Below are 15,192 nucleotides of genomic sequence, written 5' to 3'. Positions count from 1 at the left end.
AATAAAAAAGGCAGCATGTATGAGGAGAACAGAGCTGGACCCCAAACAGAGCCCTGTGGCACACCACAACACACAGGGGCAGAGGAAGAGGGGCATAACCCAAGAGTTCTCTGACAGGTATGATTTAAACCATGATAAAACTGAGCCTTTAAGACCAACAACGTGCTTGAGTCTCCATAAGAGAATGTTGTGATCAACTGTGTCAAAGGCAGCAGTCAGATCTAAAAGGACTAAAACAACAGAACAACCTGAGTCTACAGTTATAAGAAGATCATTAAAAACTCGTAAAAGTGCAGTCTCAGGACAAGATTTAAAACCAGACTGGAATGCTTCACAAATGCCACAAACATCTAAAAAGGTCGGACGTTGCTTGAGAACAACTTTTGCCAAAATTGCGGACATAAAAGCGAGTTTAGAAACTGGCCTGAAGTTAGAAAGAACATTAGGATCAAGACTTTTCTTCTTAATGATGCCTCTGATGTCTTTTTTGTTGTGAGATTTGAAGATTCGTGTGCTGAGGTGTTTTTTCTGTTCTCAAACCGATCTCCCTTTAAGGGCTCAGTCTGGGTGGGTCTTTTTTCTCCTCGTCTTTCCTCGTGTATTGTGTATTTCCACTGTTCTACCTCTTCTGACCTGTTGTCCCCATGTGATGTTTGTGCAATGTATGTATGGCTGGAAGGGTAAGATGGCGCTGGAGTGCTGGCAGCCTTTAACCCAATTTCCTTCTGGATCAATAAAGGTCATCAGTCAATCAGTCAAAAGTGCAGGGGACACAGGAAAAGCACAATAACTATAATGAGGGCTAAAATACAAACAACTTTAACTGAGAGCAGAACCCAGATGACTAAAACTAAGAAGGCCTAAGAATTTAAATACTTAACAGAGAGAGAAAACTAAGGATATCATGACCAAAGGACTAAACACTGAGGCTAATTACTAAGCTGACAGAAAATGATGAGGGACAAAGCACAGGGACCAGACCTGAAGTCTGTGGAACCAGCTTCCACTTTGGATTCAGGAGACAGGCGCCCTCCCTAGTTTTCCTTTTTGCTAAAGCATATAGTTTGGGCTCGATCAGTATTTATGCTGAAATAGATCGAAGCTGCTGGATTCTCATGATGGACTGAAAGTTTCTTCTTCAGTCATGATGGGCATTACAACAGTACTTTTTTAGCAAACACACAAAAAGTCTGGTCATGTTCAACTTTGTAGTAAACCCAGAGATAACTCACCAGATAAATGACATCCACAGACCCCGGAGACTCTCCCACTATAGTGTAGTTGACTGATACGTCTTCTTCTGCATCACAGGGAGCTGGTTTATCCTTCGTCTGTACCTCTAGAGAGCTGATTGTTTTAATATCAGGAGAAGACGGCTGGGACATGAATAATGTGTGAAATCCCCTGTCATAGTATGCAGTTCTATATCCTGGGTAGCCCAGTGTTGGTGTCAGGCTTGCCTAGTTGGGGATAGGAAACAAAAATTTAAAAACTTGATCTACAAATAACATTGGACAACGAGGCTTTATAAGCAAGGCAAAGGTGGAGGAAGATGAGTCATAAACTGTTTCAGGATTGCAGCTTCCTACTGTGGGAGGTATTTGGACATTTGCAGCCTATCAGAAACCAATTGTGGCTTCATGCTGCTGTCATGGCTGCATTAAATTACACATTGTTTCCGTGTGTCAGCTCACATGGAGTTGGATATCCTGGTCAAAGTTATCAGTGCTGAAAGAAAATGAGGCCACACCGTTGCTGTCAGTTGTCAGATTTTGTAGTGAGCGTGCTTGCCACATTTCTCCCGTGAACAGGTAGACCGGTGCGTCACAAACTGGTGTATTATTGTGGTACACTGCTCTGACCTGTTGAAGAACACAATGCTCTATCAATGGAAAATACAAACAATTTAAATGTGCTTTGTACGACAAACTGAGCTGAAAACAACATGTTAGGCTTACTTTTCCTTCCACATTAGATCCCCGTTCCCAAACCTTGGGCACGTTAATAAAAGACACTTTTCCAAGGACGTAAGAAATCGTGACTCTCTTCTCTTGAGGGAGTGAAACACCTGAATGTAAAAACGTTCATGTTACAATCCTGTGAATGCCTTTTTGGTTAAATACACATTAATGTGTCATTATAAAGAAATAAAAAACCTTACCTGTTCCCTCTTCTTCAACTTTGGCCCTGATATCCAGAACATCTTCAAGCACCTTTTGGTCTATTTTAGTAAAAATTGACATGTTGAAGGAAACAGTTGCACAGCCAGTCTTGTCTGCCTGGAAAGAACAATAAAGAAAGAAAATCACTGATACAAGAATAAACCAAAATTAGAATCAAATCTCATTCACAGTCTAATCTATAAAATATATTAAATGTTCAAACTAGAGATAGCACGATACCACTTTTTTATGTCCGATACCGATATCATAAATATGGATATCTGCCGATACCGATATGAATCCGATATAGTGTTTTTAATCAATAAAACTTTTTTTAATGTGTTGCTGCATTTTGTATAAGTTCATACTCAAGTTTAAATAAACAACAACACTAAAGCTATTCTGTTATACCTGTATGTAAAAAATACACTGCACCCAAAATATTTCATAGTTCAGCAAAACTGATCCTCAACAACATCCTCCCTATTCTGGTATTTTAAAGAGTACTTTAAAATAACACCTCATGATGCTTAATCGACGTAATCAACCTTAATTTGATGCAGTGTGAAAGAAAATGCACAGAAATCAATTATTTTTCAAGAATAATTAAATAGATTCAACATCTTTCTTCAACAGAACTGCAGACTGCACAGATGGTACCTTCCCAAAGGAAAAAGTACTACAGCTTACTAGGGTATATTAGACTTAACAGTTACTATATACAGTAATGGACTTCTATACATTTTACATCAAATTAAAACTTTGGGTGTCAGATAATTATTTATTAAAAGCTAGACATTTTAAATGAGAATAAGAAAGAAAAATATGTCTTTGTGCCCCCTTTTCCCTGTTAATGCCCTATCGGCCCCCCTGGCTAAACTTTGCTAGATCCGCCCCTGCACAGTTACAGCCGTCAGCTACGTAGAAAAAGATCCTGGTGTAGAAAGTAATATTAAATAAATTCTAACAACAGCTGATCAAGCTTAAATGTGCTGCTGTTGTTCAGCCGCTGGTTTCCTCTTTCTGGTGCAAAGTGGGCCAAAAACAAACAAGAGAGACGGACTCGCGACAGAAAAGCCGATCAGCTGATCATTGATCAGTTTCATGATTGAAGTAGCAGCAGGAGAGAGAGAGAGAGAGAGAGAGAGAGAGAGTCGCTCCATATATCGGTTGTTAAGCTTAACGCGGGAATGCTTTACAAACATTCAGAGATGAACTTACACACTTGCTTTACTTCTCTCTGGGAAAACTTCCCCGGAGATAAAATGCTGGTGAGGCTACAAATACACACAGCCGCTCTATCACGTGAGCACACTGCTCCAACGTGCTTCGGTTATGAGCCGAGTTACGCCGTGTCGCAAGTTTTGTGAGGTGCTTTTTTGATATTTAATGGATCGGATTACATTTTTTATTTCTCACTGATATCCGATCCAGTAATTTAGGTCAGTATCGGACCGATACCGATACGTAATATCGGATCGGTCCATCTCTAGTTCAAACTATGATGAGTCATTTAGAATTTGATGCAAGCAATATAGTATGCAGGGTGGGGGGACAAAAGTCTGGAGGGGTCAGTTGTACTAAACATAAACAGCTGAAGGAACATTTTGCAACTGATTATGTTACCTGGCAACAGATCATTCAGATAAATGTGTATACTACTTCCGGCGCCCCCCGTGTGCGGCAGCCTGTTACAGCAGCTCTGCTCATTCTGAGTTTCTTTCTTTCTTATCTTTTTTCTCGTAATTTTTTTTTATAACTAACGTATTAGTAATTAGACTCTGCAACCATGTTCTACCGTTTTGTACTAGTCCTGGTCGTTTTTCTCAGTTTATTTCTACTTTTTTCACCCGTGTCTGGGGTCCCAGAGCAGAGATCCTTTGTTTACAGTAAGGATCAGCTGTTAGCGCTGCGTCCTGCAGCGGTACTGCCGGCGGACAGACCCGATATTCCCAGCGAGCTGAGGAGGAAAAGACGGGGGTGTCGTGCTGGGAAGGAGCGCCGTCGCCCGAGGAGGAGACGTTATCGACCATCTCTTCCTTCTGTAATTATTGGAAACGTAAGATCTTTGCCCAATAAGATGGATGAGCTCACGTCGCTAACCTGGTCACAGAGGGAGTACCGGCAATGTAGCATCATGATGCTAACGGAGTTGTGGCTAACATCGCTAACTCCGGACACAAGCGTGACACTACCGGGATTCCAGCTGCTGCGAGCGGACAGGACCAGAGACAGCGGTAAGAGGAAAGGAGGGGGACTGGCAGTTTTTGTGAACGACAGATGGTGTAACCCTGGGCACATCACTGTAAAAGAGCAACTCTGCAGCAGAGACATTGAACTGTTAGCCGTTAGCATGCGTCCGTACTACCTGCCCCGTGAGTTATCGCGATAACAGCGTATGTCCCCCCCTCGGCCAACGCGGATGCAGCCTGTGACTCTCTCCACTCTGTGGTCAGCAGACTGCAAACACAATCACCGAGAGCCCTTCTCATAATATCAGGGGACTTCAATCATGCCTCACTGGACTCCACACTGCCCACCTTCACCCAGTATGTGACCTGCCCAACCAGAGTCAATAAAACACTGGACTTACTGTATGCCAATGCAGAAGAGGCATACAGTTCATCACCTCTCCCTCCCCTGGGCAGATCTGATCACAACCTGGTGCACCTTGTCCCTGTGTATGAGCCCTTAGTGCGCAGGGAGCCACCAGCCACCCGCACAGTACAGAGATACAGAGTACAGAGTCAGAGGAGAGCGAGGAGGCTCTTAAGGATTGTTTTGAGTCGACTGTGTGGGAGGTGATTTGTGATGACCACGGTGAGGACATCGACAGCCTTACTACATGCATTACTGACTATATAAACTTCTGTGTGGATAACACCGTACCTACCAGGACTGTACGGTGTTTCTCCAACAACAAACCTTGGATTACCCCAGAAATTAAAACCGTCCTCAAGCAGAAGAGGAGGGCCTTCAAATCCAGAGACAAAGAGGAGTTGAAAAGGGTGCAGAGAGAGCTGAGGGGACTGATAAGGAATGGGAAGGAGAGCTACAGGCAGAAGATGGAGAACCAGCTTCAACAAAACAACGTTGGTGAAGTCTGGAGAGGCCTCAGAACCATCTCGGGCCACAAACAGCAGAACTCTCTGCCTGGGAGGGATGTGACGTGGGCAAATGAACTGAATCATTTCTTCAACAGATTTGACTCAGCCATGAGGCAGTCTACAACATCGGCTGCAGGCTCACCCACCCCCACTGCTGCTGTTCCACCTCAGACACTTCACACCTCCTCTATTCACCCTGCTCACTCCCCCCCACCCCCAACTGCAGCATCCAATACACACTCAACACAAGGCTCCAGCCTGTCTCTCTCAACCACCCAGGTTAGGAGGGAACTGAGGAGGATTAATGGCAAGAAGGCAGCGGGCCCAGATGGCATCAGCTCGAGGGTCATCAGGTCCTGCGCGGACCAACTGTGTGGGGTGATGGAGCACCTCTTCAACCTGAGCCTGAGGTTGGGAAGAGTCCCACAGCTCTGGAAAACCTCCTGTGTTGTACCAGTGCCAAAGACTTCACGCCCCAAGGACCTCAACAGCTACAGGCCGGTGGCTCTGACATCCCACCTGATGAAGACCCTGGAGCGGTTGGTCCTGGCTCAGCTTCGGCGCCTAATAAGCTCATCACTGGACCCACTTCAGTTTGCCTACCAGCCTGGCATTGGAGCGGATGATGCCGTCATTCACCTCCTACATCGTTCCCTCGCTCACCTGGAGACCGCTGGAAGCACTGTGAGAATCATGTTCTTTGATTTCTCCAGTGCCTTCAACACCATTCTTCCCTTGGTTCTAAAGGACAAGCTGGTGAACTCTGGAGTGGACCATCACCTCACTACCTGGATTTTGGACTACCTCACCGACCGACCACAGTATGTGAGAACTCAGGGCTGTGTGTCGGACAGGGTCGTCTGCAGTACGGGGGCCCCACAGGGAACGGTTCTGGCTCCGTTCCTCTTCACCATCTACACTGCAGACTTCTCCCACAATTCCACCCAGTGCTTCCTGCAGAAGTTCTCTGATGACTCTGCAATAGTCGGCCTCATCACTGATGGGGACGACAAGGAGTACAGAGGTCTGACCCAAGACTTTGTGGACTGGTGCCAGCTGAACTACCTCCAGATCAACGCCAGTAAAACCAAGGAACTGGTGGTAGACTTCCGCAGGCACAAGCATTCTCCACTGCAACCACTGAACATCCAAGGTATGGACATTGAGGCTGTGGACAGCTACAGGTACCTTGGTGTTCATCTGAACAATAGACTGGACTGGACTCATAACTCAGACGCCCTCTACAGGAAAGGGCAGAGCAGGCTGTACCTGCTGCGGAGACTCAGGTCGTTTGGAGTGGAGGGCCCACTCCTGAAGACCTTCTATGACTCTGTTGTGGCTTCTGCTATCTTTTATGGTGTGGTCTGCTGGGGCGGCAGCATCTCTGCTGGGGACAGGAAGAGACTGAACAGGGTGATCCGAAGGGCCAGCTCTGTTCTAGGATGCCCTCTGGACCCAGTGGAGGTGGTGAGTGACAGGAGAACGGCGGCTAAGCTGTCATCCCTGTTGGACAACGTCTCCCACCCCATGCAGCAGACTGTGACAGCACTGAGCAGCTCCTTCAGTGGGAGACTGCGGCACCCACGGTGTGGGACGGAGAGATTTCACAGGTCTTTCCTCCCCACTGCTGTCAGACTCCATAATAAAGACTTTAACTGATCAAGCACACACATCCATACATATGCAATAATGCTAAGTGCAATAATCCTTTCTGTCATCGTTGTATTTTTACTCAGTTGTATATAGTATTTGTATTTGTATTCTATTTTTATCTTATTGTATATTTATTTTTATTTTATTCTACTGTATATAGTATTTTATTTTATTCTATTCTGTACAGTTGTGTACTGTATTTATTCTTATTGTATTCTAATTTTTGCCTCATAACTTTTGCACTGTCCACTTCCTGCTGTGACAAAACAAATTTCCCACGTGTGGGACTAATAAAGGTTATCTTATCTTATCTTATCTTATTAAAAGATCATCATAGAGAGACAGAGTTTCTCATTTTCTCAGAGTTTCTCAGAGTTTCTATATTAAATGCCCGACCAGAGAGGAGAGGACATTAGACCACTGTTACAGCACGATCAGCGGGGTCTATCGCGCGGTGCCCCGCGCTTCACTCGGACTTTCTTACCACGCCATGATCCACCTGATCCCCGCATACAGAGAGAGGCTGAAGCTCTCCAAACCTGTCGTGAGGACGAAAAAACTGTGGAGCAACGAGGCTGTGGAGGAGCTTCGCACGTGTTTGGAGTATACAGACTGGGACACAATGAAGGCTGCTTCTAACAGCTTGGACGAGTTTATGGACACTGTCACCTCCTATATCCACTTCTGTGAGGACAGCATTGTGCCATCACGCACCAGGGTGAGTTATAACAATGACAAACCCCGGTTTACTCCTAAACTCAAAAAGCTGTGGCTGGAAAAGAGAAAGGCGTTCAGAAGCGGAGACAGGGACTGCTACAGAGAGGCCAAGTACAGGTTCACTAAAGAAGTGGACATTGCTAAACATCAGCTCTCTGAGAAGATGCAGCAGCAGATCTCAGAGAATGACTCGGCCTCTGTGTGGAAAGGTTTTAGGAATATCACAAACTACAAGCCTAAAACCCCCCACTCCACTGACGACTTGCTCTTAGCCAACACCCTTAACGACTTCTACTGTCGTTTTGACGAGCCATCAGGCAGCCTTCACACCTCCAACGGCCCCAACAATAGAGACACTTTGGACACTCATTCCCCCACCTCTCCCCCCTCCATAGAGCCATCACCACCTTCAAACTGTTCACCTGCAACACCCGCCCCCTCACCCCACACAAAAGAGGATTTCACACCACCTCCTCCGACCACAACTCTTCATATTCATGAAGCAGATGTGAGGAAGCAGTTTAAGAATCTGAATGCTCGAAAAGCTCCCGGCCCAGACGGTGTGTCTCCTGCCACCCTCAGACACTGTGCAAACGAGCTGGCCCCAGTGTTTTCTGGCATTTTCAACTCCTCACTGCAGGCCATGTGCCTGCCAGCTTCAAGTCCTCTACCATAATCCCTGTCCCCAAGAAACCTAGGATCACTGGACTAAATGACTACAGACCCGTGGCTCTGACATCTGTGGTCATGAAGTCATTTGAGCGCCTGGTTCTCTCCTATCTCAAGACCTTCACGGCCCCCCTCCTGGACCCCCTGCAGTTTGCATACAGAGCCAACAGGTCTGTAGATGACGCCATCAACATGGCCCTACACTTCATCCTGCAGCATCTGGACTCCCCAGGAACCTACGCCAGGATCCTGTTTGTGGACTTCAGCTCTGCCTTCAACACCATCCTTCCAGACCATCTCCGAGGCAAGCTTTCCCAGATGAATGTGCCTGATCCCATCTGCCGGTGGATCACTGACTTCCTGACGGACAGGAAGCAGCATGTGAAGCTGGGAAAGAATGTCTCGGACTCCCGGACCATCAGCACCGGCTCCCCTCAGGGCTGTGTTCTTTCTCCTCTGCTCTTCTCCCTGTACACCAACTGCTGCACCTCCACCCACCAGTCTGTCAAGCTAATCAAGTTTGCAGATGACACCACCGTTATTGGGCTCATCTCGGACGGGGATGAGTCTGCCTACAGGAGGGAGGTTGAACGTCTGGTGTCCTGGTGCAGCCACAACAACCTGGTGCTGAATGCCCAGAAGACAGTGGAGATTATTGTGGACTTCAGGAAGCACACAGCTCCACTCCCCCCCATCATCCTGACTGACACCCCCATCACCTCTGTGGACTCATTCCGCTTCCTGGGTACCACCATCACCCAGGACCTGAAGTGGGAGCCCACCATCACCTCCGTCATCAAGAAAGCCCAGCAGAGGATGTACTTCCTGAGGCAGCTGAAGAAATTCAACCTGCCAACACGGACGATGATGCAGTTCTACACTGCAATCATCGAGTCCATCCTCACCTCCTCCATCACCGTGTGGTACGCTGGAGCCACTATCAGGGACAAACAGAGACTGCAGCGTGTTGTGCGCTCTGCTGAGAAGGTGATTGGCTGCAGACTCCCATCTCTGCAGGACCTGTACACCTCCAGGACACTGGGGCGTGCAGCTCGGATCTCAGCTGACCCTTCTCACCCTGGACACAGTCTGTTTGACCTGCTCCCCTCAGGCAGGAGGCTCCGGTCCATTCGCACCAGAACCTCTCGCCATAAGAACAGTTTCTTCCCCTCTGCTGTCGGACTCATGAACAATAACCGTATGACTGTCCCCACCACTAACACATGACCCTACACTGTGTTCACTGCATCATTCCATGTTTGGCACTGATCACCACCTGCACTCATGTATATATCATGTATATATCTGTCTACTTAGCACTTTTAATTCTTATTCTTATTTTTATTTTCATGTCTATTTAAGCGTAATTTATGACAGTATGTTTGCACTGAAGCACCGCAGCAATTTCCTAATGTTGTAAACCTGCTCAACATTTGGCAATAAAACCCTTTCTGATTCTGATTCTCACAAATACAGATGGGCGGAGGTTTACAAATCTGCAATGGACTGTGTCTACAAATTGTAGAACAATGACAGAATAATTTCATTAATGTAAAATTATCAAGACGGGGAATATTTCATCATCTGCAGCGCATAATGTCATCAAAACATGCAAAGGATAAGGCTAAAATCCACTATCAGATGGCTGCAGTCTCCAGGTCCTCGGGCAGCAATGCATGAAAAACTGTCATCATTCTGCCACTCAGATCACTGCATGGCCTCAGGAACACTTCCACAAATCAATATCTGCACACAAAGTTCACCATGCCACCCACAAACGCAGGTTAAAGCTCCATTGTGCAGAAGAAGTCAAATGCGAATGCGAACTGGAAACGCTGCATTCTTTTCTGGGCAAAAGCTCATTTAAAACGACAAACAATGCTCTGTGCTCAGATGATTCGAAATCTGAAATTCTTTTTGGAAAACACAGACGCCGTATCCTCCACAACATCCCAAACATCCTGTCGAGCTGGGACTGTATAGCAGTATGATGGCATCACCTCACAAAACCACTGTATCATTTAAATTTCCCAGCAGCATCTCATTTACATCCTCAAAATCTCAGTACTACCATATATATGTTATACAGTACTGTGAAAAAAATCTTCACCCACTACCTTTTTGTGTGTTTGTTTGTTGGCCTCCAAATAAATAAACTTTCTTGGGAATTTTTAAAATGGGCTTGAGCAGTTTGTGTTGAGACTTTGGCAGCTTTTACATTCATTTCCAGTTCAGTTCGATCAGGCACTTTATGTTGACCTATGAACCATCCAAGCACAACAAGGACACCTGCCTCAAGGGATTATTGTTTCTACACATAACAGACAACTTAGCAAAGAACCAGTTTGAACTTTTATCCCATTGTCGATCCATCCAGGGGAGTTATTTTTTTCTCCTTATCTTTCCTCATGTGGTGCATTTTCCATTGTTATACCTCTCTGACCTGTCTTCCCCATGTGATGTTTTGTGTCATGTATGTATGGTCGGAAGGTAAGATGGCGCCGCCATTGCGTGCAATAGGTCGGCAGCCTTATGAAATTTCCCCTTGTGGGACTAATAAAGGTATATCAAATCAAATCAAATCAAATCTTTTACTCCCATTTCCTTCTTTGAATCTAAAACAAACGCCAACAACAGCGGGGCTTGAACTCATGGAAGCTTGCCTGAGAGAGTTCAGGTTGCATTTCCATTTGTGTTTGCATGTTTCAGTAAACCACTGTAGCTATGTCCCCCACTTTCCAGTTATTTATTTGTAACAAATGTTTGTAATCATGTATGATTTTTGTTCCACTTCTCACATGTCCACCACTTTGTGTTGGTCTTTCACGTGGAATTCCAATCAAATTGTTTCATGTTTGTGGCTGTAATGTGACAAAATGTGGGAAAGTTCAAGGGGGCCGAATACTTTTGAAAGCCACTGTATTGAGACTCGACTACACTGTGTTCGTGTTTTCCTCCGAAACAATAAGCTCCGTTGGAGCAGCCTTTCAACGCCTCTCTCTGTCTCTCAAAAAGTTGACCCAGACAACAAAGTAAAGCTATCGGAGCCGCGGACCTGTTTTATATACGCGCGGAATAGTTTTCTATACGAGATCACTGCAAAAAGTGTAGCCTTACCTAATGTCCACCTACTGTTACTCATTTATATTAAGATTTAAACATCCAGTTGGTGTTGGTGTGGAGAGTAGCCTTCAGTAATAGTAATAAAATACACAGAAATAGTTCATTCATGTAGTAGTAAAAAGAATGATAATGTATTAAGTAATCCAAAGTATTCAGAATATGTTACTCTCATTGAGTAACGTAACGGAATAAAATACATTTTGAGGCATGTATTCTGTAATCTGTAGTGGAATACACTTTAACCTTCCCAACACTGAGCAGTAACTCAGTAAATTGTTCAAACTTTTAACAGGAGCTGAATCTTTGGATATGTGTATATTTGTTCAGTTTGTTTAGGTGTCCCAGTCAGATCAGAGTATTTTTGAAGTTCTTAGATTTCCCACAGAAGTTGTATTCTTTTGTGTGACAGACATGATGAGACACACCACTTGCCTTAGCCCTACCAGTAAAGCTAATCATCTAGCAGATATTAGAAACACCAACACAACCTATGCAGCCTTTTAGGCACAACAATAACCACTTCACTCCTTTGGAGCTGACACGTCCGTCCAAGAAAGATGAGATATCACTAACAATTCAAATCCGTGGATGAAAGTATGAGACGATGAACTGTAGGGAAATAAAGTAAAGAGGACACACGGCGCCAGTTCAGCTGGGTAGAGCAGGCAACCCGTTTGCTGTAATGCTAATGCAGGGGCCTGAATGTACCCAAAGTATCAGGGAAAAAAGAGAAATGAAGCCATAACTGTACCTGCTTTGTCTCTGTGTGGCAGGGCGCACTTATCTGCAATAGGGCCAAATCATCCTCACTGTGCACCAATATACCAAAACCTCTATACAAATTAATAGGTCTGCACACATTGACTGTAACACGTCCTGGTACAGGCTGTCCATACGTGTACCTGTATAAAGAAAAATAAGTAAACATTATGAGTCATTTGCTCTCCAAACTCCAGAATTTACAACACATAATTTGTCCTGAAAGAACTTTTCCTTACTTTGCACACACTTTAGCTTCAATGTCTTCCTTCCCAATACTCACTTCTTCAGATATATTTACTGTCACATCAAATTTGGGTAAAACTGGGGGAAATATGAATGTCAGCATTTGCACTCCATTACAACAAAGAATTTAAGAATAAATAAGACTGACTTACCATATTTCTCCACTTTGAAGTTGTGAGATATTTTCCTCTCACCCACTGACACAATGATCTGGTACGGTCCCTCAGGGGCCTCAGCGTCCAAGGAGTAAGAAAGCTGCAGTATTCTGCTATTGGATGTTTCATTTAGCCACTGTCCAATCCTGTTACTGTGAGGATCCTGTTAAATCAAGTGACAGTGACAGCTACTACACAGGTGTAAGTACAGTACCAACTAGATTCTTTATTTTCCTTTTCAACAACATTAGAGCTAAAACGGGACAATATAAATTTAGGGGGACATAAAGATGTCCTGTCTTCATCTGTAGCCAGCTTTGTCCTCTTCTAGATGTGAAGCACTTGTTTATAAATGTTTAAAAACTAAGTGATATAAAGAAACCTAAGCTGTAATGACAGGGAAGCTGTGGCTGTGTTTGTGGAGTAATTAAATCAAAATTATTAATTTGATTTAATCACTGTCATTTTATTTTCACATGTGGGGCATCAAGTGACAGAACAGACCCCTGCACGGTGTGTATTACATACATGCAACCCACTTTGTCCAGTTTTTAAAGCTTGCACTGTCAGTAACTTGGAGTAATACTGCAGAAGCAGTGTGTATGCAAGCAGTGAGCAGGGAACCTTCAAGTCTGTCTGACTGCATGTGTTCAGTGTTGTGTTGATGCATTTGCAAGAGAAGGAAAAGCCTTTTCTAGAGGCGCCCTCTTACCTGAAGTTCAATGACATCATACTGAAAGAAAAAGGAAGAAAGACAGGTGGAGTTAAGAAACTGTTGTGTAAATCACTGCATCCAAATTGCAAACAGCATTATTAATAATACTGTTCAAAAACTCACCAGCTGATTGGCAGGTCGCATTTTATTATCCATCGCAACGACTCTGAAATTCACTTTGAGAAGAATTGAGAGGTTACCTCTGTTTCTCTCTTTGTACTTTAAAACAAAGTCACTGCAACTTATCAAACATGGATCTGATTGGTTACCCTGCACAGCAAGCCTAGACAGATCTCAGATAATGGACTGACATGTATGAGACATATGTATAGAATTTATTGAAATTGAACTGATATTGCTAATTTATATTTTAGTTAATGACACATTTAATTTATTATTTAATTATGTATTTAATACATTTGGGCACCCGAGGCCCTCCATATTCTTCCCTCACGATTTTTTTGTACTTTGAATTCCAAAGCCATGTTTAAACATATTTATTTTATTGTGAAGTTTTAAAAATTAAAACCGTTAAACTTTCACATAAAAAGAATTTGACTCTGAAATAAACTAAGAGGCATTACTCAGACATGATTCATTTTGTGCTATCTGTCCCCGATTACAAAGTTAAGCTGAAAACGCACCGGAAACGTGCTCGTCATCTCCGAGCATGAAGTAAGGAGAGCCTTCAAGAGAGTGAACACCAGGAAAGCAGCAGGACCAGACGGCATCCCAGGTCGTATCCTAAGAGACTGCGCATACCAGCTAGCTCCTGTGTTCACTGAGATATTCAACATCTCTTTATCTCAGTCGGTGATCCCCACATGCTTCAAAGAGTCCATCATTGTTCCTGTCCCGAAGAAACCCCACCCTGCTTCTCTCAATGACTATCGCCCTGTAGCCCTCACCTCAGTAGTGATGAAGTGCTTTGAACGCCTGGTCAGAGACTTCATCATTTCTTCACTACCAGACACACTGGACCCACTACAGTTCGCTTACCGTCCAAATCGTTCCACAGACGATGCCATCTCTCATCTCCTCCACACATCACTCACTCACTTGGACACTAGAAGGGGGAATTATGTTAAAATGCTCTTCATAGACTACAGCTCTGCATTTAACACCATAATTCCCTCCACACTCACCACCAAGCTGGAGCATCTGGGACTCAGCTCATCTATGTGTCAGTGGATCTCCAACTTCCTAACTGGCAGACCACAGGCAGTAAGGATGGGCGGACATGTCTCAGCCTCCACCACTCTCAGCACTGGAGCCCCCCAGGGGTGTGTTCTGAGCCCCCTGCTGTACTCTTTGTACACATATGACTGTGTGGCCACTACCAGCTCCACCACCATCATCAAGTTTGCTGACGACACCGTCGTGGTGGGCCTGATCTCTGATAACAACGAGACGGCCTACCTGAAGGAGATTAGGAATCTGGAGAACTGGTGCCAGAGGAACAACCTCCTTCTAAACGTCAGTTAGACAAAGGAGCTGATAGTGGACTTCAGCACTAAGCAGGAGAGGAACTACCAGACCCCCGTCATCAACGAGTGCCCAGTGGAGAGAGTGGACAGCTTCAAATACCTCGGAGTTCACATCACGCAGGACCTGTCATGGTCCTGTCACATCAACACCGTGGTGAAAAAGGCCCGACAGCATCTCTACCACCTCAGACGCTTGAGAGACTTCCAACTGCCCTCCAAGGTGCTCAGGAACTTTTACTCGTGCACCATAGAGAGCATCCTGACGGGAAACATCTTAACCTGGTTCGGGAACAGCACCATGCAGGACAGACGAGCTCTACAGAGGGTTGTGCGGTCAGCTGAGCGCACCATCCGCTCCGAGCTCCCTGACCTGCACTCAATCTACAGCAGGCGGTGCTG

At 44.9% G+C, this 15,192-nt stretch overlaps 1 protein-coding gene across 1 annotated transcript in view; it reads right to left on the bottom strand.

Moving 5' to 3' along the window:
• The window catches only part of LOC309702883 (alpha-2-macroglobulin-like), a 66,118-nt gene that overhangs the window by 41,730 nt on the left and 9,196 nt on the right, over positions 1-15,192 (bottom strand). Inside the window, exons 5-13 of the mRNA XM_082527520.1 lie at positions 13,430-13,482; positions 13,304-13,324; positions 12,589-12,754; positions 12,430-12,514; positions 12,183-12,333; positions 2,162-2,279; positions 1,959-2,068; positions 1,695-1,862; positions 1,233-1,460 (exon numbers count right to left, since the gene is read on the bottom strand). Coding sequence (XP_082383646.1) covers positions 1,233-1,460; positions 1,695-1,862; positions 1,959-2,068; positions 2,162-2,279; positions 12,183-12,333; positions 12,430-12,514; positions 12,589-12,754; positions 13,304-13,324; positions 13,430-13,482 — 1,100 coding nt within the window. The remainder of the gene's footprint in view (positions 1-1,232; positions 1,461-1,694; positions 1,863-1,958; positions 2,069-2,161; positions 2,280-12,182; positions 12,334-12,429; positions 12,515-12,588; positions 12,755-13,303; positions 13,325-13,429; positions 13,483-15,192) is intronic.

Source organism: Aulonocara stuartgranti (genome assembly GCF_965226115.1).
Source record: "Aulonocara stuartgranti genome assembly, chromosome: 3".
In the NCBI taxonomy this organism is placed as follows: Eukaryota; Metazoa; Chordata; class Actinopteri; order Cichliformes; family Cichlidae; genus Aulonocara; species Aulonocara stuartgranti.
This window is presented reverse-complemented; position numbering and strand designations above follow the sequence as displayed.